The sequence below is a fragment of the Clavelina lepadiformis genome, chromosome 5 (assembly GCF_947623445.1).
Source record: "Clavelina lepadiformis chromosome 5, kaClaLepa1.1, whole genome shotgun sequence".
NCBI classification, from domain to species: domain Eukaryota; kingdom Metazoa; phylum Chordata; class Ascidiacea; order Aplousobranchia; family Clavelinidae; genus Clavelina; species Clavelina lepadiformis.
The window spans coordinates 9051031-9074703 of NC_135244.1; the positions used below are offsets into that span (position 1 = coordinate 9051031).

Consider the following 23673-nt stretch of genomic DNA (forward strand, 5'->3'; position numbering starts at 1 on the left):
ACTTGGTCGTTTTTCTCTTCGGCTTGGTAGGCATGTACCTTCTTTTGAGGTCCAACTGTTTTACACAAAGTTTCACCAGCAGATAAGATCAGATTGCAACTGTTTGCTTCAGTTTCCTTTCAGTGTTTTTCTCTGTGTTCGCGCCACTTTTTTCTTTCATAGACATCCTTCGATTTCATAAAATTTGTATCATTGACATTGTACAAACATCTACTTACTCCAAAAACACGTTTTTAGATGGAGTCGTACCGATGGCACGAAAATATTTACAGATCATCACATATGTATACCAGAAATGTGCAAATTATAAATAATGAAACGCTTTTTCAAACTAATGAAAACATATTTGTGATTTGTATCGTGTTTAATGAAAACGATTACATTCAGACAAATCAAAACAATTGAATTTTTAATCATAAGAATGATATACTTTTCAATATGATAGTTTTTTAACAGTTTTTATACAAAAATTTTAAACCCAAACTCAAGAAAACAAATAATGTAATAAATAATAATTAATTCATAAGGGGAATACCCCACCTCAATAAATAAAAATATGTCCCTACCACCTGATGCAAAAAAAATATGTTTTGTTAAAACCCAGTTTGCCCGAATCGGCAGTCAGTGCATATTAAGCCGTGGTAGGCCTATAGGCACTGGGCAATCGGTAATTAGTACCGTCGGTAACCGTTCTGGCGCTTGGTAAAAATGTATCGACTGTCCAATAGGATATTCAGTGCTGTTTTAAGAAAGTAATAGACTCTCGGTACCAGTAGGCTACTCATAGGGTATAACCAGGGTTGCCATCTTTCTCAACTCAAAGATAAGGACGACTAGAAAATGAACGAGGAATACCACCTTAAACAGTGTACAACAAGAGAAAGCAACCAATGTTCCTAAAAAAAAAACAAGACACTATCTGCATGTTCATAATTTTGGTATCTCTTTGGTACAAAATGGTATCGTAAAGGTGACAAAATGCCCAAAATAAGGACGAAAGTGAAAATAAGGACATTTCTTTGAAAAAAGGACAAACATATTTTCTAAGACACGGACCTTTAAAATAAGGACAAATATTAGAAATGAGGACGGCATGGCAACCCTGGGTATAACGAATCCTGATGCAAGTGCAATTTTTGCCTTAATGCAGTATGGCCCGATTATATAGGTTACTTTAGGTAAAAATGTAAGTTACCTCATTCCGTACAACTTTACTAGACGTTTGTAAATCAGAAAAGGTCAGCGAAAGCTAGAATTTGCATTAAGGTTGGGCAGCCTGTCTGCGAAAGTACCAAGTGTCAGAATTTTACCAAAATAGTCGGTATTTTGATATTAATTTTTGGTCCAATTTTAATGGAGTTTTTGCAGGTAGTTAGCAAGATTCTTCTAACTATATACCAAACTTGAAGTCTCTACTTACAATACTTCTTAAGTTCCATCACGTAAAACTCACCCCAGACTGCAGAGTATGACAAGATCACACCCAAGATTTTTTTCTAAAATGGCAATACACACCGAGATAATGCTTGAATGAAATTGTTATTTTATTCATGAAACTGTTGACCAATGAAATTGTTAGTTCATTCATTCCTAACTGGCACACCACCTAATGAGAAACAGTATGATTAACTTCATTTACCGTTAATTACTATTATTAAATTTAATTATCATTCCCTTTAATTTTGTGTCGTACCTTTGTCATTCTGATTACTTTATGAGGTCATTTGATTGAATTGGCCGTCGTGTTTGCATGCTCTGTGTGAGCGCATGTTAAATTACATAATTGCAAGGATCATCAGTTTAAGTTTTCAAAGAATGGGAAACATTGATTTTTCCCTCTATTTCTATCATATAAGGCTGCACCACAAACAACGGGTAGCCTTGGACCACAAGTCATAACAGCTGCTTTCTCACTTACCGTCACCCCGGAATTTTGCTTCTGCACCCCCTGAGATCTTGACAAAAGAACTCAGAAGAACCTGATTTTCAAGCCTAAAATGAAATTTCGATGTCCAGTTCAAAAACTGTAATATCTTACTAAACAAACAAGAGAGATCTATTTTTTCACACACTTGCATATTAATTCTTCCTCTATGTTTCTTTAAATTTTCACAGTGATATCGATTGCAGGAAACTGAAAATCATGGCATTGTGGACTAGTGACCCTGTAAAGGCCAAAATAGTTCACAAGTATTTTGCCAGCCTTAATCCAATGGCTGCAAAAATTATCGAAGCAAAGTCAAGGATCAAGCACTCTTATTCAAAAGGTACTTGTTGGCGAACTGTTTTTTTTCAACCAAATATTGTTTTAGAAGTGTTTCATTTTAATATATACTATGGGGTTGAACATTGATACCATGTAATAATGGAACGGTAACCTTATTTTAGATGATTGGAAAAGAATGTCAGTTGCTGAACAGGAGGAAGCAATCAACAAGTATATTATCACACCTGACGCAACTGCCAGGTCATAAGACATATTTGAAAAACACGTTCTGTCAGTTTGTTTTATTAAGAAACAAAGCTGTCAATATATTTGTAAAAGACGGTGGTTCATATATTGTATCACTTTATATATATATATGCATATTTTGTTTGGAGATTTAATCTTAAGCTAGTTGTATAATCATTTATTACTTGGCAAAAATCAAAAATACTTTAATCATAACAAAAAATTGAATCCTACATACTGTTGCACACAACTTATTATATAATTTCAAAATTTACAAGCTACAATAACTTAAGTAATTAGGTAAATTGTCTGTTTAAAACATTCTGACCGAACAATTAAACGTAAAGTAAAACATTAATACGTTATTTATTGCTATCATCACTTCCACCATACATTTTCTCCAACCTAATTGCATATCATTAACTGTCTTAACTGCAAAACAGTATTGGGTTAAGAAAATTCAGCGTTTCTTGTTTGCTTAATGCATTATGATATTCAACTGTATTAATTTGTTTTTTCCATGATAGACTTTTCGTAGAAGAGTCCATGGTGACAACGCATTTAGAACACTTTCACTTGTATGGAGAACACATACTTCAAACAATAACAGTAATTTTTGTAGCAAGATCTTAATTGATTAATTTTTTTCTACGCAGTCGGGCAATTATTGATTTTCAAATAATGCTTGAAAGGTTTGTTAGAAGTGAAATGTGAAAAGACCTGTTATGTCTTACCGTAATTTCTGCAAGTGTTTGTAACTACTGTAGAGCTCAATTATGTTGGCCTATCTAAGTATGCAGAGGTGGGCACGAGCATGCTCCTTTATTCCAAAGCGATTTTGAGAGTGACGCTCTTTTTTCAACATCGGAATGGAACCACAATTGTGCTCCTTTTTAAGGGTTATTTGTTTTGGAGGATTTTTCTTTAGCTATACAATTGGAATTACGGAGATGTTGGCATTATGGCATAAGTGTATAAATTGCTGTTGCAGTTAGACACACGTTTTACAATTCAAGTTTGCAACATAAGAATGCAATTGGTGGTCGAAAACAGGCTGGGGTGAAAATATTTTTAGTTGTTAAAAAGAACAGGAGCATGAGCAACAAAACGGGCGCGCTCTTTTATAGAACAGCAGCACTTTCTCTTCATTGATGAACGAGAGTGGGAGCTATTTTTTAAAGAGCTGTTGCCCAGCTCTGTAAGTAAGTTTGCTATTTATAATCAGTTGTGTGCAACACTATTTCAACCTTGACTCATGGTATTTATATCAGAACAAGTTTGCTAATAGTTGCCATCAATGAAATTATTTCATTTTCAGGTATCGAATGACAAAGACGGAGCCAATACCAAATTGTGAAAGACTATTTCCAAGACTTGTTATGGAAACTGGTCAGTCTTATGTCAAATGTCTTGATGATTCAAAGGATAAGGTTGGTGGTGCTAAGAGAGTTAAAAATCTTCCAAATTATAACGTATGATACTTGGGTACAGGCTTTTAAGTAAGCTTTGCTGTACTTGCATTTATTGTTAGTCAAAGATAGCTAGTCAATATGATTATTGTAATATAACATTTAATAGTATGAGCAACTGGGCATGGTGTATACATGCAACTGGTTATGGTGCACTTTTCATTGGCTTTAAGCATGTTTAACTCATGGTATACATGACTAATGCAAAGACACGGAAATTTCACTTTAAAATGTTCGCTTTCCCTTACACTTTTTTTCAACACCAGTAACTTTGCGCCATCATACCATGCTGTTGGCACTTAGTGGATTAAAAGATGGTAGTACACTCACAATAGAAATTACATGCTGTTGATTTAATATATAACAGTGTGATCCTACTGCAAAAATGTGGGCCACTTTTGGTTTCTAAGCAATTTTATTTTATTATTTGGCAAATATTCCCATGGTACACAGCAGAGCATAATTTGGTAACAGAAGCATGTTTACAAAAAACAGTGTGCAATCATGATCAGATTTTGTTTGATATCCTGTCCTTTTTGACATTTCACAGGACTGCACAGTGCACATATTAAACAAAACTTGGGCAACTGTGGATTGCAAATGAAATTGTAAAATAGTTCATGGTCTATGAATTTTACAAAGCATTCCAAATTGAATTGGTTTTTAATAGTTATTTCTGTTTGGATGTATTGCTATTAATAATGGGTTTTGTATATATATTTGTCTCTGCTCATTAATGTTAATGATCCTACATCATTTATGTTAATGTCAGATGGGGTTGCAGGAAAAGTAAGGCAAACATGCTCTCACAGTGGATTCTTTCCAGTATTTCTTTGTTGGAAATTTTATCTTGCCAGATAATTCCAAAAATTCACCTCATCCACCTCATGTAGAAAGTTTAAGCGTGTTTCATATCTCCTGTATGTTGTCCAGGCTTTGTTACCATACAGGAGAGTACTAACAAGTAACAACACATGCTGTCAACATCTTGTTTTTTTACACACGTTTGCTCAGTCGTCCAAAGATGATAGCTGACACTTCTATGTCTTGTATCAAGCTCTTTGAAAAGCTGTAGGTCATCTGATTTTATTTACCCAATGTAGTTGAAACAAGGAACTACGTCCAATGTCAGGCTGTCCAAAGTTATTGAAGGAGTTAAAGTTATTCCCTGTGCCACAACACTGTCTTCTTTTGGTTGGTGGTGAGACCAAACTCGCGACATGCACTGGCAAAATATAATATTAGTTTCTGAAGTTCTTGTTTACTCTGCACCAGGAATGCAGTGTCATGTACAAAAAAACCGCTGTTGCAAAAGCAGAGACTTGATCTTAACACCTAACGTTTAAATATTGAGAAGTCTGCCGTCAGATCATGAGTGAAGGTAGGGGAATTCCTTCTAAAAGCAACAAGGAGAGGCATCAAGAAAAATGTGAGGAACTGTTTGGGTGCAAAGACGCAGCCCTGCTTAACCCCATTGAGAATCTTGCAAGCAGATTGTTCTCATTATCTGTTTATGTAGCAAAGATTTCATGATTTGAAAGACACCCCAAATCATGACACCTTTTCTTCAACTGCTGAAACAATCCTTTTCTGCTCACAGGATGAAAACTTTCACTCTCTGTGTTTATTTACGAGTCAATAAGACCTAACAAAAGTGTTCTGTTCTGTATGATGTAAACACCTGGGCAAATGTAAGGAGACCCACGCTTGCCCAAGACCAAAGCTCCTTTCTTGGTTTTCCCAGCTTGTATCCGAAAAATTAAGTGGTGATATGTTTTGTTCAGAATTAAGCCGGCTGCAGCTTCTGGCTAGAATGTAGCTGATGTTAAATTGTCTGCCCTCAGCATATATTCCTTTTGAGGTATGATCCCATTTTTTGCCTCCTTACAGCTGTTGAGTGGAAGGCTTTCCACTTTGGCTGCCTGTTCTTCCAGATGCCATTCAGATTTTTGCCATTGCTGTCACATGTGAGCATGGAATTACTAGGACTTGCTCAAGGCACAACCCCAGGCTAGTGGAGGGAAACAATTGCATGGCAATCGAAGATAGCTTGCTTATGGATGTGTGTTGTTTTTTTATCTTCTTCAAATATCCACTATCATATTGGTGTTTTATGGCCCACTGTTTGAATATGCACGATGTTCCGTAAGAGTACCTGATAGTGGATATGCAATCACTGCTCCTAAAGTTGACATGAAATAAGACAGTATTACAAATTAAAACACATTACCCAACAAAAAACTGCACAAAACATGGTATGTAATTTGTAGAGTATGACAAGATACACAAACTATCGTACAAATTATAGCAAGGCATGGACAAATTTTTATGTGTTACCATTTTAACTTCAAAGGAATCCTGGAGAGATGAACATTCAAGTCCATTTGCTTGGGAAACACGTAGTCAAATGAATATGTCCATGCCAAAGAGCATAAGTCAAAACAATCCAGGTAAATACAGCAACTATCTCTAGAATACTTTTAGTGCCATGTTATGTTTGATTTAACCATGATTTTTTCTGGGCTTATAAAATCTAGCATATTTATCTAACCTTTACAAGTTTTATGTTAAAGTCGTGAAATGTTATGCAAAGATAGTTACAGATCAAAATTTAAAAAAAATTTTAATAGATAAATTTTTTTATAATTTTAAAAGATAGTTGCAGATTTTTTAAAAAATCACGAAGACCCATTTTATATATTTCCAGTATGATGACCATTTTTACTTTTTTCAAAATGATTGCTAACATGAGCTAAAGTGTTATGTACAGAAGCATGACATTATTGTAGTGAAAATTTTAGTGTTCGTTGTTATCTATCTTGTTTATATAATAGGTTATTTCCATTAAAAGTACTGCTTGCTAACACACTCTTTTAAATGAAAACAGTAGACAACTTGGAATAATACTTATCAATCATTAAACATATCATTAATCATAAATTCACAGCAGTTTTCTCTTTACTTCCACCATGCTGTGCAAGGACTTCTGCCTTAACGAATTTGTAATTTCCTCTGTTGCATGTCGAAATTACAAATTTGTAATTTCTCCAAATTGTAGCCACTCTTTAGCACACTGTGATGCCTGTGGCATTGCTGTTCACATTGCCTCACAATTCTAAAGGGGTAATTGGAGATGGCAATACAAAGGAGTAAAACAACAATTGGTCCAGCAATGGCTCACCTGCTAACCTTTTGCATGACATAGTAATTAGGGTTGCTAAATAATCAGAATTTTTAAAACCAGTTTTCAAAGAGCCTTATTTAAAAAAACAGTTAAAATCATTTTTTACCGTTCCTCCCCCCCAGTGTGTTGAAAACATGTTGAGGTGAATGATACACAATGTTAATGAACCAAGCCTTCAATGATCGATAGATATGATGGTATAGACTAGTGTAGAGTATTAAAAAGAAACGCATCCTTTCAAAAACAACAGAAGGAAACCATTGCTATACTAAAATTGGAAATCATAAAGAAAACTAACCGCACTGATCTACTACACAGATGCTGACAACGCTGCCAGCTATTTGTTTATTTTCATCTATGACATCATACAGGCACTGCATATGGATTCACATTCTGCAATAGGTAATTAGGTATCACAACAATTGTGGGCTCTGCGCCAGGATGCCATCACTTGCTTTTAGAAAAACCATCTTAGCCTACATATAGAAGTAAGTTACCAACCGTACCGCCAAGTGTCAACAGTCAATTTCTCTGCAGTATTAACGGATCCGTCATATACGAGGTATTTTACAATATGTCTCAAAGGGAGTGTAGAAGTTATCCATTATATACGATAAAGGATCCGTTACCAGCAAAGTTGAATGCATTAAAAATTAAAATATAGGAAACAATCCAAATCTGACTTCTGATCCGATGTAAGTGGTTATCGTCATATGTGAGGTTTACTGTATACTGTACTCATATTGAAAACATAAGCATACCAAATCACAAATACAAACAGTTCCTTGAATACGGGCTTTCAGGAGCCTAATTTTCGAAATTCGAAAAAACCTTTTTTCAGCTTTGCTTATTTATCAGTTATTTTTAAAATAATGAAAAAAAAAACAATAAAAACCAATTTTGGAACACTAAAAGTAATGCTGTTGACTACCGAGTGATGAGATCTATGGGTCTTTCCTTTTGCATGACAAGGTCCTTTTTTACCTCATCATGTTGGTACAACTACTACAGAGTTTACATCTCCAATTTTTGTCATGAATGCCTCACAATTGGATACATAAGTGCAATTTTTCATTTTGTGACAAGAAATGACTGGTTTGTTGAGGGAGAAGAATTCTTTCAGGCCTCCATGTTTCAGTTTTGAAGGTCGATGTTGCTAGTCCTTAGTCAAATGTCTGGGACCAATTGCAGAACTTGAACTTGTATGTGTTCCAGGTTTGAAAATGAATGGTGTTATTTCGTTCTAAGCTTTTAAGACGAAATATTAAAATGTTTATTCCATTTAGATGTGCTCTATGCAGTGAACTAGTGTGTGATGATTGGTGAGTGTGCTTTGTTTTAAAGATGTGTGGAGAATGAGTCTACGGTTCTAGTAGATGCTAAGTTAAACTGTACTAAACCACTTGTCTATCCTTGGTACTTTGACCAGCCATCAATTATTTTCAGATATGCACTTTTAACGATTTTGTAAACCACCAATTATGATAACCATACTATTTACCCGAGAATCTCTTAAGAAGCTGTCATTGGATTTGCTTGGCAATAGCTTTACAATGAATGTCATCAGACAAATCACTATTAATTGTAGTCTTTGCAAGTTTCAGCCGGATAGGAAATTTCTGTTAAATTCAATTGTATGACCTATGTATAAAATGCTGATTTTTGTACACCTATTGAATTTCCAGACAGAGTCTTCCGTGTCTGCATACCGATATCATCCACACAATTGTGATCACAGATAAAAGAACACAATTGTGTTAAAACGTTTTTCACAAATTCCAGTGAACACTACATAATCTCATGAGATGCTACCTGTCTGAAAAGGCACTTCTTCCAATCAAAAAAGTTCTTGGTTTGAGCCATGTCTTTTTTTTGATAATAAAGTTTTAACATGCTTACATGAAAGGTTCTTGTGCTTGCAGACATTTTCTGAAAGTACCCTACAAAACACTTATCAATGATGTATATGTTTAGAATTTCTTAACAAACTTAATCAATCAGCAAAAGTTGATGCTATAATTAGGAAATGGATCATAGATGATTAAATAGCAAAGGAAATAAAGCTTTATTTAAAGAGTTTGTATTGGTTCAGAGCTGTATTACCTCAAACTATACAATGTAATATAGGAATCATAACTGCAGTTTATAACTGTTACACTTGACCAGTGGACTGCCAAGCACCTATGAAAATCGAAAGATCCGGTGTTAAGCTATGTTTGTGCAAAATGTTTTGGTTTTGATCAAAAACTCACTTCAAAACGTTTGCCAAACTCCACAGGCTTTATGGCTTGTCACTTATTTCAACAAATGCTACAGATTTGGTAATATTTATTAATTGAGTAATTTTTATAAGTAAAACTACTTTTAAGGTAAAAATAAAGATGAAAAAAGATCGTCATCAACAGCTTTATTAAACCCAGTTCTTCAAAACGGTATGAAGGAAAGAACAAATGGCCAACGGAATTCTAAAAACAAAATTAAAAAACAGACACAGTAAGTTATTTTAGCATTAATAAAAGTGCATTGTCAATGTACTTTCTTTAATACAGTTTTATTTGTTGTAGACAAGAAAAAATAATACTGGCAGAGGAAGTAAAAGTTGTTGTTTTACAGCCAAAGTCCGCCAATCAGGTATAAACGTTTCTTATTTCATTGTCTTATTTTAATACATGGGTGTTAATTTCGGTGACATAACAAAACTAAGGTAGAACTTTACCAGGGCTCAAAAAGTTAGTCCACGCCTTCAAGGTGTGAAGTTAGAGCCCCCTACAAGCAAACCTATGTCGTTGTTAAATTTCTTTACTGATGTGTGTATTTAAGTGCTGTCGGTTGCTTTGCTATTTTGTCACAATAAATTTGAAGCCTTTTCACTAAATTGTTAAGTGTTAATACAAAATGAATTACATAATTCCATACACACATCCATAGTTTCTTGCTTTATGTTTAACTGGATAGCTTGCTGTAGACAGTAGATTCGCAAGCATACCAATTCCCCTTCTTAAATATGCATACTCTACTGATACTGAGGTTGAGGTGCATCTTGTATGTTATGGCACATTTTTTTGAATTTCTTCTCTCAAATGCAATGTTTAAATAAATTTATAGGTTTTGTAGTTTGACATTTGGTTCAGTACTATTTGAATAATTACTCTAAAGCAAAATTTTAATCTTCTCAGCAAAGATTATGCAACGAAAGTAAAAACAAAGATCGTCCAATGTACAGCCTACCCAATAAAGACCAAAGGCGACCTGTTGATCAGAAACCTAAATCTTCATCAAGCAGAATTAATCCACGAGTTTCTCTCACACTGGATGGTATGAAGTTAAACTTTGTCATTTCATTTTCAAAGATTTGTGATATTGTTTTCTTTGCTGTAAAGTGGAAACTTCTTTAATTTAGGACAAGGAATCAATGTTAGACTTTTATCTAAAAGCTAGTTAAATTTTAAAAATAGATGAATGGTCTAATCAAATAAATCAGGATAAGTTGGATTACATTATAATGTGAAACTTCGTGACTCTGGACACTGCATGTATAGTCAATATGTTTGTAAGATACTGCATGACTAAATCATGCTTTTAATGATCAAAAATGTTACTGATTATATTTGTATTTATTGTGTTTGATTTTGATGAGATCTTTAATGAATTTCTAAAAATAAGCTTTTACCACAAAATTGTTAGACACAGAGTCACTTACACTTGAAGATGACACAGGTATTGCTTTTGGCATTTTTGCGCATGCTTTAACAACAAAGCTGTTGTGAAAATTTCTGCTTTTCAGCTGCTTTTATCAATTATGGTGCCGTTTCGCTGCAGTTTCTTTCTGATGGTGTTTGGTAGATTTCTTGTTTGAGCTTTTAATCAACATATCTAATTGATATTTTTGATATATGCAACTTTAGTATGATTTTTGTTTTATTTTGCTTGCACTTCAATTAAACCATGCAATGATGCAGTCCACAAAGCCTAAATTACTTTAGTTGACTTATTGCTATTTATGTATAAAAATATATAGCTCATTCGTATTGTAACACCACAGTGTTTTGATCTTATCATACTAGTAGCTATCGGCTGTTAGGTATTTCTTTTTTGACATAGAATATTAAATCATCTAATACTGTTCAAACTCACCTTTACTGGTATAGTCATGATTAATATAATTCAATTACCAAACTTTTCAAAAAATTTTGAAAAAACATCTCCACTCTCTAACACTGTAAAACAAATTTGTTGTTACAGTAAAAATTGGTTGACTACATAATAAAAGATTTATGCTTTTCAACCACTTCAACTTAGCTTGTGTGTATGAGGTTATATTCTGCATCAATATTGTAACACCACCATATAAAGATGTATTTTTACGCCTTTAGGTGCTATTCGCAATTTGGAGGTCGCTATGAAAGAAGAACAAGAAGCAAGAGAAAAAGCCCATATTAATAGGCGGATTCCTGTCTCAAAGAAGGAAGAAACAGAGAAACCAGTCAAGGTATCATAAATTTTTGTCTGAATATGTCAAATATTTTACACATACTTAGCAAAACAGAATAGCTAATAACAATATATTTGAGTGCCCGGATACATACATTTCTATAATGCAGCAGACATTTCATGTTTTTGCTGAAAGCATTCTTAGTTTGTTGGCCTCTATGTTTTATGGTTTACATGAAGACGTTCAGTATTTTATTTCTGGTGTGTCTTTCTAGCAGCAACAAATGTTATACAGCAAAATTTAATATGCAATTGTTGAGCGCTTGTTTATTATCAGTGATGTATTAATGATGTATCTCAGTGAGTTATTATCAGTGATGTACTGTATTCCCCACAGGCGGTTTGCTCCAAATCATTACAGCACTTTTTTCATAACATTCTGTATCTTTGAAGTTGTAGTTAACATGTTTCTTTCAGTTCAATGATATCTTATTTGTGAGGACAAGCTGCCATTTTAGTATTGTGTCATTATTAGTATCATCATCATGTCATGTCATTAACTAAGTAGTTCCCTGGTGTGCCGTTTGTCATAATCAGGGCAACTGCGAAAGGTTTTACTTCGTATTTATTCTCTGTAGAAGTCGAGGGTAAACTACAAACTATGGCTCTTCCAGCAATTTAACCTGGGTCGTGAAGTGCTGATAGAAAACTAATAGCACATATTCTGCATCCATGCTGTCTTTAAAATCTCATCATTGCAACCCCAGACTCGTGCCTATTGTGCTTTGTTTGTTTCATGATAAGCGTGCTTGCTGATAGACAATTTTGAGTATGATTAATCAATTTCATACCCACAGAAATACGATTATTCTGGGTTAGGAATTGCTGAGTTAAGCAAGTAAGGGCAGCAGGGTCTATAAAAATGGCAAGACTACATCTCTGATGCTGCTGGCGATATTTAATATTTATCATCGGATGTTGACTTGCACTGAAAACCTCCCATGCTGATTGCAAGAAGGTTATAAAACATGTGATGCTGTCACTAATAGGGCTGCTTCCATATTTCACCGAAAATATCGTGCGTTGAAAGCTATTGTTTTAAATTAGAATTAAGATCGGCTTTCCACGTAGGTACATTGGTACAACCTTTTTGCCAAAATAATTAAACGTTAATTTTCATGTTACCATTTAGTAACATTTAGAGTTTGAAGTTAAAACTGTTTATAGGTTGCTTGATTTTCAATGATATGTTGAAAATAAAATGTAAATCAGGGTGGGTAATGTCTCAGATGGTGATTGAAAACCGGTTGCTTATTTTTTATATTTAGAATTCTATTGAAGACCCGAATTTAAACTCAGATGAAGTTTTGAAGAACTCTGATGGTTTACCATTACTGGATCGATCGAAAGAGCAGGATGAAACATCAGAGGTTGTTGTACAGCATATGTTTAAGGTTGCACAGATAAATCAACAAATAATCACTAATTGTTAATCGGCGTTTTCAGCATTTTGGCCGATTAATCCTCCAGTGATGAAATTATCATAACATACAAATTCTGGCACAGTCGCCGACTTTTCAAAATCGTTAGGGGTGCGGGTTGCAGTATGATAATATATATTTCACTAGTGCACAAGCCGCATCACGTATAAAACCCATTTTCATATATAACTAAATTGTTTTTAGCATGGGATATCAGTACAAAATTAATCTTTCCAATATAGCTGTGGCCAGCCAGTGAAAACGAAATATTTGAGGGTTAGCTGTATTAGAACAGCATCTTGCTGGCAAGTTGAGAAATAGCTAGTACTACAATTGAAACTGTTGTGTACCGACCGATGTACCAACATATCACGTAGAATAAGGTTTAGAAATCACTTCCACAAAATAAAATCGTTTCAACGTAATGTTTTGCCATTGTAATTGTTGACATGTTCCTTCTTAAATCGACGTTCTTTGACATGTGCTTATAACTATTTCATGCGGCATACGATGGTTTTTTAGTTAACCTTTGAACAAAGAGTTATTATTAGTAACAAGGCCATTAATTATTTTAAATTCTGAAAACAAAACAAAAGGTAATAAAAAAAGAAAATTGTTTGGCGAGCGTGAGAAATTTAATTTGTCACCCCGTTGAGTTTAAATTTTATATTGTGTTATCATAATGCCACTGAAGACGTCAAGACGCTATTTGTTCATTGTAAAACGCGCAAACTTTTTTATTGTTATAGTATTTTACTTAATTAGACTAATTATTTAACAATATTAGGCCACAGCCCAGTTTTCTTGCCTCGGTTAAGGGCACTCGCGGGCCTCTAAACGCTATTCCATTAGCTTTTTTGCCTCACGATAAGACGCATAGAATGGAACTTATGGCTTATGTAAAAACCGTTCCTGTTTGTAAGGTCCAAGAGCTATGATAACGCAACTAACCAACCTAAATGAACTCATAGACAACCTTGAGAACAAGAGCAAAGGCAACGGAAAAAGAACTTGACATAAAACGCCCTTACTCAATTCTTCTTTTACATTATTCTAAGTGGCTTTAAACTGGCTATACTTGTAAATATTGCATACTAAATTTCATACTGCTGTGCATCATAACAACTGTTAAGCCATGCAAGAAGTAATCCCAAAATGAGCTCGTGTTCGCATCGTATTGTTCTTTCGTCAGTAAATTTATTTTGGCGTGTCCTCGAAGGTTGATCTTACTACATGCACGGTACTGCCGGATTTTCATTTTTTCTTTTGTTTAATTTTTACTTTTGTTAACGTTAACCATTTCTTGGTTTGGTGGCCATTGCAACCTTCCATCGTTATAACCAGAGTTACTTTGCTCGAGAAAAAGTAAACTTGAGTGAGTACCAATTATGCAGTAATCGAAAATAATTGAGCGGGCTACTAAGTTTCTAATATACCGGTGTGCCTAAATGGGTATTTTTTTTCAATTTTTAATTTAGATTGTTTTTGTTGCAAATTAATTTTTGTTGTAGGTTTAGGGTTAGGATCCGGCTCCCGGGTCTTTGTCCTATTTTTCTGTTCATTAATTGTTAGAGAGCTATTTTCTTATAGTATTTTCTGTTTTCGAAATCTTTATTTTTGTTTTCTGACTTTAATTTGTATCTAATTTGTATAGGATGGAAACAGTCAACTTCTTGTACGAAAGTCAGGCTTTGAATTTTTGGATAATTGGTAATTCCAATGACATCAATTTCAATTCCGATCTGCATCAAAATATTATGTGCATTATACATTTCATTGTTAACCTTCTCATTTTGTTTTTATGTTTTTTTTGTTAGTAATAACTTTTTCAACAAAGTCAGTATATTAGTACGTTTACTGAAAATGTGAGGTGTATTATTTATGTTGTTGTTGCTAGCGGTGCTTTTTATGAAATATAGTATGTGCTTCTATTGTGTGCATGTTTAAATATCATTTTGGTCATCTCAACAAAAGTTTAGTTTATTGTGTGCACATATTTTCTGTTTTTTTGACTTCAACAATTTAGACTGAAATATTGTTCAAACTGGTAATCTATAATTTCATGTTTATTGTGAGATTTTACCTAGCCGTAGGCCTATATATAATCATCTGCAATTTTCTGTAATGTGCTACTTCATGTGCTCAATTTTCGCTTGAATTCCTTTCATATTTGTTTTTGGTGCACTTTTGCCATAAAAATGATTGCTTCATATAGTGCTACTTCTTTGTAGCTGGGAATGTTGTTTTTGTGTGTTGCACGTATTTTCATCTCACAAAAATTTCAATCAAACTCCAGTTTGGGCTGCTTTTTGAAACAGTATCTAATGTTAGTTCACAAATCACACGTTAAGACGAGAACTCCAGAGGTAGGGTATAACCATGCACTCTTTACTATCAGTAATAGCCTAAAAGATAATCTGAGCTCATTAAGCTGACATAACCAGATTCACTTTGTTGCTACTTTTTAAAAGTCAAAGGCACAGTAGGCCTATGCCCTATATGCTATAACTTCTCGATTTCCAAGGTTTTGTTAGGCGTTTTACGTAATGATTAAAAAAGTGTGTTAGACCAATCTGATTCCAACATGGCCCTTGCTGTTAATCAGTGAGGGAATTACCGTAGCAAAACGGAGTGTTAAGAATTTCCAGGTCATGTATGTTTAGTTTAGCCGAAATTGTAGATGAAAATTGACGAAATTTGACCTTTTGGCCCAAAAATTCAGTTTTGACTTCAACATTCTATCGCAAGAGTTAGAGATTTGGTATGTGACTTTATTAAGATTTATTTCATGAAATAATAGCCTAAGGCGTACTACCGTGACATACCAAATTTCAGGGAGCCACCATGCGCGATTTTTCGATTAATTGTATTTTTTTGTAATGTAACTTTATAATAAAATAAACAAAGAATTTAAGCCTTTTTAAAAGCATATACGGGATCGTCGTCATGGTGTTGCATCGATTATAAACGCCATGGTGCATATTTCATATTACTGTACACAGTAATATGCCAGTAACCTAATGATATAAATGTGTTGTGCTCCACATATTTACCATTTGACTAGTTGCCTTTTGTATTGTGTTGAGGGGTTTGAAAATTTCGAAAGCCCGTTCTGAAATATCGGCCAACGCCAATGCCAATACCACCCAAAATGCGCGAAACGTTAAAATCTTACCATTTTACGCCTCAAAAAACTTTAAAACGCCTAGAAATAAATCGTATTTTCAAATTCATGCGAATAGTAGCTGGCTATTTGTTGGAGACGATTTTATAACTTCGTAAACAACAATTTTCGTAACGCCAAATAACCCGTTTTTTATGTTAGATTGGAATCAGTAAAGTTTATTGATTATACAGCCTAACATAGAATATAGGGCGAAACGGCAAACGGCCAGAAAATTGGCGTAGAAGCGAACTTTCTACGCCCGAGAAATTCTACAAATTTTTCATTAGGGCCAATCACGTAAATGGCTAATACTTATATTAATTTCATCAAAGGTATAACGTCACAAAACCAAAAATATTGCAATAAGAGATAAGATTATCACCGGCTATCATAAAACCACGACCATATTTCCTTTCTTTATCGGGTCTCTTTTACTTTTGCACTCCCATATCAGGATCAAGTATAGGAATTATTATGTCATTATTTCTTTTCTATACATCATAAGTCATAACTCCTTCTCATTCAGACCTTCAGAGTGCAAAAATATAAGAGTCCCATTTAGTAATGCATTGAAAAGGTATGAAAACTAACTTTGAGGGAATTTCAGGCCTTTTTGAACGTTTCCTGGTGATGACATTATTCTTTTCTTGATATGAAAGCCCATTTCCGTTGATTCCAACATACAGTAAGATGGAATCATTGATTTTTTATCTTATATTAATTTTCTTATATACTAATTTTTATACTTTGCACTACAAATTTTATATTAATTATGATTTTTCTACGTTTTAATTGTTAGCATTTTATTTTTAGTCCCCCCACTGACCATGACGAAAAATAAACGACACGATACTAATGTAAAAACCATTAATCACGAAGCAACGTTTTGCTGTCCAATATCTAGACAAAATCTTGTCAGTTTGTGTTATTGATGCCGTTTTAGCAAGTTTTAAAAATAATTTCGATGGTGAATGCCTGCAAGGATGATTTAATTCATTTTTGTTTCATTAATTTAATTTTCGCTTTGAACCACAGTCAAACGAAACGGGACAAAAAATTTTGCTCACACACCTGGTCGCAAACATAGGCTAAGCTAAACAATAGCGATGATATTTACCACAAGAAGTCAGGCAAATGATAAAGTTTTTCAGTCGTGTGGGATGCAGACATCTAGTCACGATATGTTAGGCACTGTTTATTACAGCGTTGATATGTTGCTGTGTGCACTGTGACACCAAACAGGTGTGCAGTACTTAATAGTGGAATAGTCGGGTCTAGTATACAAGTGCACAACCACACAATGCCTTTGTATACTAGATCCCAGCTACTCAAATTGTGACGTCATCTGGTTGTGCACTTGTATACTAGACCCAGAAATGTTAATGTCGTGCCAAAAGGTCTTGCAACGATAACTAACACTAGTGTAGCATGCAACATCGAGCACTATGAGAAAAGTATTGTGCCTTTAACCTCTTAGTCTGACTTTTAATTAATTTAATTTAATCACATGTCAGTTTGTAAGGCACTTGGACTACAGTAGTCACCACTTATAAGATCCATCTCTGTTCCAGGAGAAATGGATCCTAATAAACAGTGGATCTACTTAAGTTCTCCATATGACTCAACAGGCTCAGTGTGCCCATCATGTAATGCATATAAACATTGGAAATAACTGAAAGATCACAAAAAAACACATAAATCACTCAAAAAACACAAAGAAAACATTAAAAAAATCTATCTAGAGTTACTTGTCTCTGTTGCTTCTAGGGATCACTACGACAGTCAATTTTTCTGTCACTGCCAGTAGGCTTATTCACTTCCTCCAGTTTTCTTTCCTTCTTTATTCCAACGCAATTCTCACAGATACAAAATAATCTTTTACAGTTCAAGTCTTACTGGATAGTCAAGACATGTTTTCAAAGCATACACAAACTACAGTGTCTATTACATCACAACGGCTCACTCGTCAGGGCCGATAAGGTGAAAAGAGACGTTACAACATCTCGGGAAAGCATTTTGCTAGGTTTTTTACTACATTTTAGCATTTTACCATGAGGCCAGATGTTGAGAATGGATCCACCAAGCGAAGTATTTTGCACTATGTTAGTATGTAGAAATTCCTTTCCACAGGATTCTGCCCCAATAAGCGGTTGGATCCAACAAGCGGCAACTACTGTATATACTTATTTTCCTACATTCAAACTGAGCCTAAACCCTTAACTGCTTTATAGGTTAACAGTTGAGGGAGTATAAATCTTTTACTGTTTTATTTGATAATGGGCTTAATTGTATAAACACAAAAATTCAATTGATTTATTTTCTTCAAAGTGATTGCCATGTTACCACTCCTTGCAGGTAAGCAATATTTTTTTAATAAGCTGTGTCCAACCAAAATGACATACAGCCGGCCATTACGGTGCCAAAACTAGCATAACCTTTCATTAAATGCTGTACATTATAAGTTGCAGAACTGCAAACAATAGATTCTGTTAATGTGCCATAAACGCTAAATAGATTGAAAACTACTCACTTAATTATATTGTCATAATAATTTAAAATTTTATGAAATTAGAATGGTTTTTATATAATAACATACCAGTAATTTATTCAAATTTCAGTGCGATCTTCTGAAGATTTATCATTTTTGCAATGGAATGTTGCCCAGCAAGTGGATTGTCAAAAACAGAAGTGAGTGTTTAAAGTTTTATGCTTGGGTATTTTTGGCAGTGGCAAATGTATATAACTATATATAGAAGTAAAAACGTTCTGTAAAGATTGCAACTGCATTAAACTATTAATTGAATAGCGTAGTGCAGGGGTGTTCAAATGATTTCTGCCATGATCCGCCACAATCAAACCTGACAACATGATGATCCACTAAATACGAATAGTAAATATATTGGACATGCTTTAATTTTTATGGTGCTTTATTTCTGTAAATGTACCCTACATTGTAGGACCTACAACATATTAATAACTTTGTAAAAGTCAAAAGTGAAGTGTGCTACATCTGTAAGATTGTTTCAGTGAGAAAAATGATCCACACAAAAAGTTGAAAAGATCCGGATCGAGATCCGCCATTTGAACACCCCCGGCGTAGTGGTTAGCAAATTATGGGCTGCGTGATACGAACAGTGTTCTTTCCAGTTCCAGTGACACCCCGGCTTGGCGGCCACTTAAGTAGCCATTTCGAGTTGAACCGCCATTGTGCCTGGGCCGCTTAATGTTTTTTTTTCATGTTAATTTCAGTGGTTGTGTACAGCTATAATAATCAATTACATCGAAATAACCCTTTAGTAACCTTCGACATACATGACATTAATTCTTTGGTCACATTAAGAATCCAAGCATAATTTTGATAAAAAGGCTTTTTTGTTTCTCCACCTTTCTTTAATCATTATGACTGGGACAATAGTTTATGCAAGTCAGCGTAAACATGAAAGGTTCCAACCTTTATTTTATCACTATCAATGGTGCCATGATTTTCAATATCATTTAAAAAATTAATCTACACTCTAAAGCTCATAATTACACTATAATCATAATTATTTAGATTAAGGGTAGGAAAAAAACTGACTGCTAATAATATTCCAATTTCCAACCACGTTTGCTGGTTCCACAAGCAAACTTGTAGAAAGTACATAATTAGATTAAAAGTTGATCAAAGTTAAATTTTAAAAACTTTAAACAACCAATTTCTGTTGCAAAAACGAGAAAAGCACATAGACTTATTAACCGTACTATAGTGTGTATCTATGTTTAACATCTGATGCTGGGCCTTCAATTATTACTGAAAAGAGAGTTAGGGCTATTGTGATAAATGTTTGCTGACAACTGTCTGTACTAGCTAGTCATCAGTATCCATGAAAATATGAAATGTGTTTAGTTGACTGTTGGTTCATTTAAATTAGAGCTGTTTCTTTTATAATCATATTATTACAAAAAGGGTAAGAATTGATGCAATGATTAGGATTAAATTGCTGTGTGATGTTTGCCTAGTTATTGATATGGGTTTATCTGTGCTTTACCCAGCTTAAAAGCCGTTTACCTGTAAGACTTGTAACTTGTTGTTCAGTTTTTTACCTTTTATGGTATGCCACTGTTTAAAGTTATTTTGATTGTGAGTAATAAACTAATAATATCAAATGTGCTTCTGATTTAGACTTACTGATGGTCAATGCAGAATTGTCAAGCTGTCAAAAAATGGCAAGAGGATAGCTTGGTGTGATGGGTCTAAGTAATTCATTGTATAAGTTTAGTTTGTATATTTTATAATTAACAATTTTCGTTTTTGACTTGCTCATTGAACTTTAATTCTTGTTACTAGGGCATGTTTTTATTGATTTAAATAATTTACTGATTCTTGAGTCTATTTGTTAAAGCGAACAAGAAAATTGGTTTTATTGAAAAGACTTGCCCTAATTATTGCTATAAAGTATAACATTACATGTAATTATTGATACACTTATTACAGGTTAAGTCTTACAATGTTTGTCTTTAGAGTGGTGATTTTTGACTTGAATTCAAGAAATGTCTTACTATCTCTTGATGTAGGTCGTGCCTATGCTATGAAATTTTCACCAAATGAAAATCTTTTCTGTGTGTGGGAACCTTATACTGGTAAGTATTCATCTCTTAAAATGTGCACAATAATTTTACAATATGTAGCTATCAGCGAGTATATTTTATACAACTCTGTTCCTTTTAACATCCTGACACAGTTGCTATTTGTTTTAGTCACAAAGCAGCATCCCAATGGAATTCAAAATCTCCAGGTCTGGAGTATACCCCTTAAAAAGCGTTTACATGTAACGGTTCAAAAAAATATGAATGGCTGGGAATACAAATGGTTAAATCGAACCAACGTTTGTGCAAAACTAGTTGGAAGCAGTGTCTATTTTTTTAATGATGACAATTTCGGTAAGTTTGGTTAGAGGATTGATGTAGTTCTTGTACTTGTTGGTTCTGTTTGCTAGAAATATTAACCAAACACAAACTTTTTCAGCTGAGCCAATTGAAAAATTACACATAGAGAAGCTTGATTCATTTGAGTTTTCTCCAAATGAACAACCTCCATTTCATTTATCCTGCTTTATTCGTGGCTCCAAGGGTGCTCCGTCATCTGTTCGGGTATTTCAGTACCCAAAACTCAAACCTGATGATGTGATAGCAAACAAAAGTTTTTTCAAAGCAGACTCTGTGAGTAGTAAAAAGTTTTACACATGACATGGATGTAATATTTGCCTGCAAAATAAACAAATAATCAACAAAGCACAATTATGGTCTCAGAATTTTGTTTTGTGGTTAAGGTAAAAATGATGTGGAATCCAAAAGGGAACGCTCTTTTGGTGAAAGCTACAGTTGATGTTGACACTACAGGAGAGTCTTACTATGGCGAACAATCACTTCATTTTATATCATGCAGTGGTGAAACATCTATTGTTCAACTTTGTAAGTACTGGTCCTCACTATGTCGCTAAGCTTTTGACTTTTTGTTTGTCAGGTGTGTTACTGTTTGACTCTTTTTGTCCTTTAGCAAAGAAAGGGCCTATTTATGATGCTGCTTGGGCTCCCAATTCCACCCAGTTTTGTGTTGTATTTGGCTTCATGCCCGCGAAGGCTTGCATTTTTAACCTTAAGTGCAATCAACTTTTTGAGTTTGGAGCTACGCCAAAAAACGAATGTTATTTTAACCCCCAGGTATCAGTAGTTTTTATCTACACATCTCAAGATATGTTGTAAACTCTTTTAAGATGAAGACAAATTTTTGTGTTTGTATGACCAGGGCAATTTACTTGCTTTGGCTGGCTTTGGGAATTTAAGAGGAAACATTGAGATATGGGATTTTGAAAGGAAAACGCAAATTTCACAGTATACTTCACCAGACACCACTTACTTTGAGTGGTGCGCCAACGGCACTCATTTCATCACAGCCACAACTTCACCCCGTCTGAGAGTCGGAAATGGTTACAAATTATGGCATTATGCGGGTTTGTTTCTTGCTTTAAGTAGGATTTTATTGGTGTGACTTGAGTTCTGTTCTCTTGAGTTGCTGGAATTATAGTAATGTTTCAGTTATCATTTTCTTTCAAGCATTGAATGACCTAGGTGATAAAGGGAATGCGTTGAACTTTTTTGCACTTGTCAGTTGTTATGTTTAAGTGACATTGTCTACAAGTGCAACTATTGAATAACCCAGCAGTTGAAAATATGTAACTAAAATGTAGGAGGTGTCTGTTACGAACAACAATCAGCTGGTGATCTCTACGAAGTCAAATGGCAGCCAGTACCAGATGAAACATTCCCTCCTCCAGTTATTACAGTTACAAATAAGAAAATCAAAGATACTTTAAAAGATTCCAAGCCAGCTGCATACGTACCACCACATGCCAGAGGAAACCCTAATTATAATGCAACAATAGTATGAGTTTATATGTTATGTTAACTGTGTATCTATAAAGCCACTACAGCCTTGACTTCGAAGAAGTTTTCATACTATAAATTTATGCTTTATTGTATTTTAGTTAAGTACTTGAATATGTAATTTTAAGTGTAAACAAGATGACGGGTCTTTGGTGACTGAACCAGAACAGCTTTCCAAGTCTGCCCAGAAGAACAAGAAAAAAAGGGAAATGAAGAAAAGCAAACAGATGATGGATCAATCTAATATGAGCTCTGAGCAGAAGGACGCCATACAGATGGCTAAATATCTCTTAAATGATTCAGCCCAAAGTCAATCCATAGCTTCCGATTTAAATGAAACAGAGAAAAAAATCAAGGCTCTTAAAAAGGCAAGTTCCAATATTTCCAAACACTTTTACCTCTGACTATTTCCACTGGTGTTGTTACTGGTTAGTGTTTTATATCACCTGCTTTCTGCTCCTTATTGTGTCGGTTGAGATATCAAATTGCGCAATGTTTCTTTTTAGAAACTGCAGGCTATTGAAAAGCTGAAGATGCAGCAAAATCAAGGGAAACAGCTTGAGAAAAACCAAATAGAAAAATTAAACACTGAATACGCACTTTTAGAAGAATTAAAAAAGTTGGAACTTTAGCACACGCTGCTATAAATCATACTGTAGAAGAAAATCTACCATGATGGATAACTCGCACTTTCTCCAGTGGACGGTGAAAAGAGCTTCATGCGTAATTGGATTAGAATTAGATCAGTTTACCTGTTCCTGTTTTTATGACAGCAATTTTACAGTCCGCTAAGGACTCAATAAAATGATGAGGTGACCTGGTGAAAGTACATTGCAACTGTCACTTAGCGGCCAAAGGGCGGAATTTTTCTCAATTATGTTTCTTGTGTATAAGTAGTTTGAAGTAAAATGCTGACTACTGGAACACATCTAAACATCTAGTAAATCGTTGTAGAAAGTGTGCTTGGTGCGTTGTAACTAAGAGGCCGTCAAACACTTAAAACTAAGATCTCTATGATTTTATTGGACTCTTACGTAGGGCTTTAGAAAACTATTTAGATCAATCAA

At 34.4% G+C, this 23673-nt stretch overlaps 2 protein-coding genes across 5 annotated transcripts; both read left to right on the plus strand.

The window, feature by feature from the left end:
- Nucleotides 1-623: 623 nt before the first annotated feature.
- On the plus strand, nucleotides 624-15312 carry LOC143460093 (uncharacterized). Of its 4 annotated transcripts, XM_076957478.1 has the most exons (11): nucleotides 881-2267; nucleotides 2389-2467; nucleotides 3771-3882; nucleotides 6275-6371; nucleotides 9475-9598; nucleotides 9670-9736; nucleotides 10282-10420; nucleotides 10790-10822; nucleotides 11479-11594; nucleotides 12865-12966; nucleotides 14672-15312. In XM_076957478.1, exons 1-11 carry the CDS (start codon nucleotides 2144-2146, stop codon nucleotides 14729-14731), a joined length of 1053 nt encoding a protein of 350 aa, XP_076813593.1. In that variant the 5' UTR covers nucleotides 881-2143; the 3' UTR covers nucleotides 14732-15312. The 4 variants fall into 4 exon arrangements, with proteins under 4 accessions (XP_076813594.1, XP_076813593.1, XP_076813595.1 ...); XM_076957479.1 differs by lacking the exon at nucleotides 10790-10822 and having other exon boundaries at nucleotides 624-2267; XM_076957480.1 differs by lacking the exons at nucleotides 881-2267; nucleotides 2389-2467 and adding an exon at nucleotides 3088-3650.
- A 3081-nt stretch (nucleotides 15313-18393) lies between these two features.
- Nucleotides 18394-23422, plus strand: LOC143458792 (eukaryotic translation initiation factor 2A-like). The gene is made up of 12 exons (XM_076955661.1): nucleotides 18394-18538; nucleotides 18802-18871; nucleotides 20346-20420; nucleotides 20685-20803; nucleotides 20921-21103; nucleotides 21189-21382; nucleotides 21493-21634; nucleotides 21720-21883; nucleotides 21969-22173; nucleotides 22411-22604; nucleotides 22735-22974; nucleotides 23113-23422. Exons 1-12 carry the CDS (start codon nucleotides 18520-18522, stop codon nucleotides 23236-23238), a joined length of 1731 nt encoding a protein of 576 aa, XP_076811776.1. The 5' UTR covers nucleotides 18394-18519; the 3' UTR covers nucleotides 23239-23422.
- Nucleotides 23423-23673: the final 251 nt, after the last annotated feature.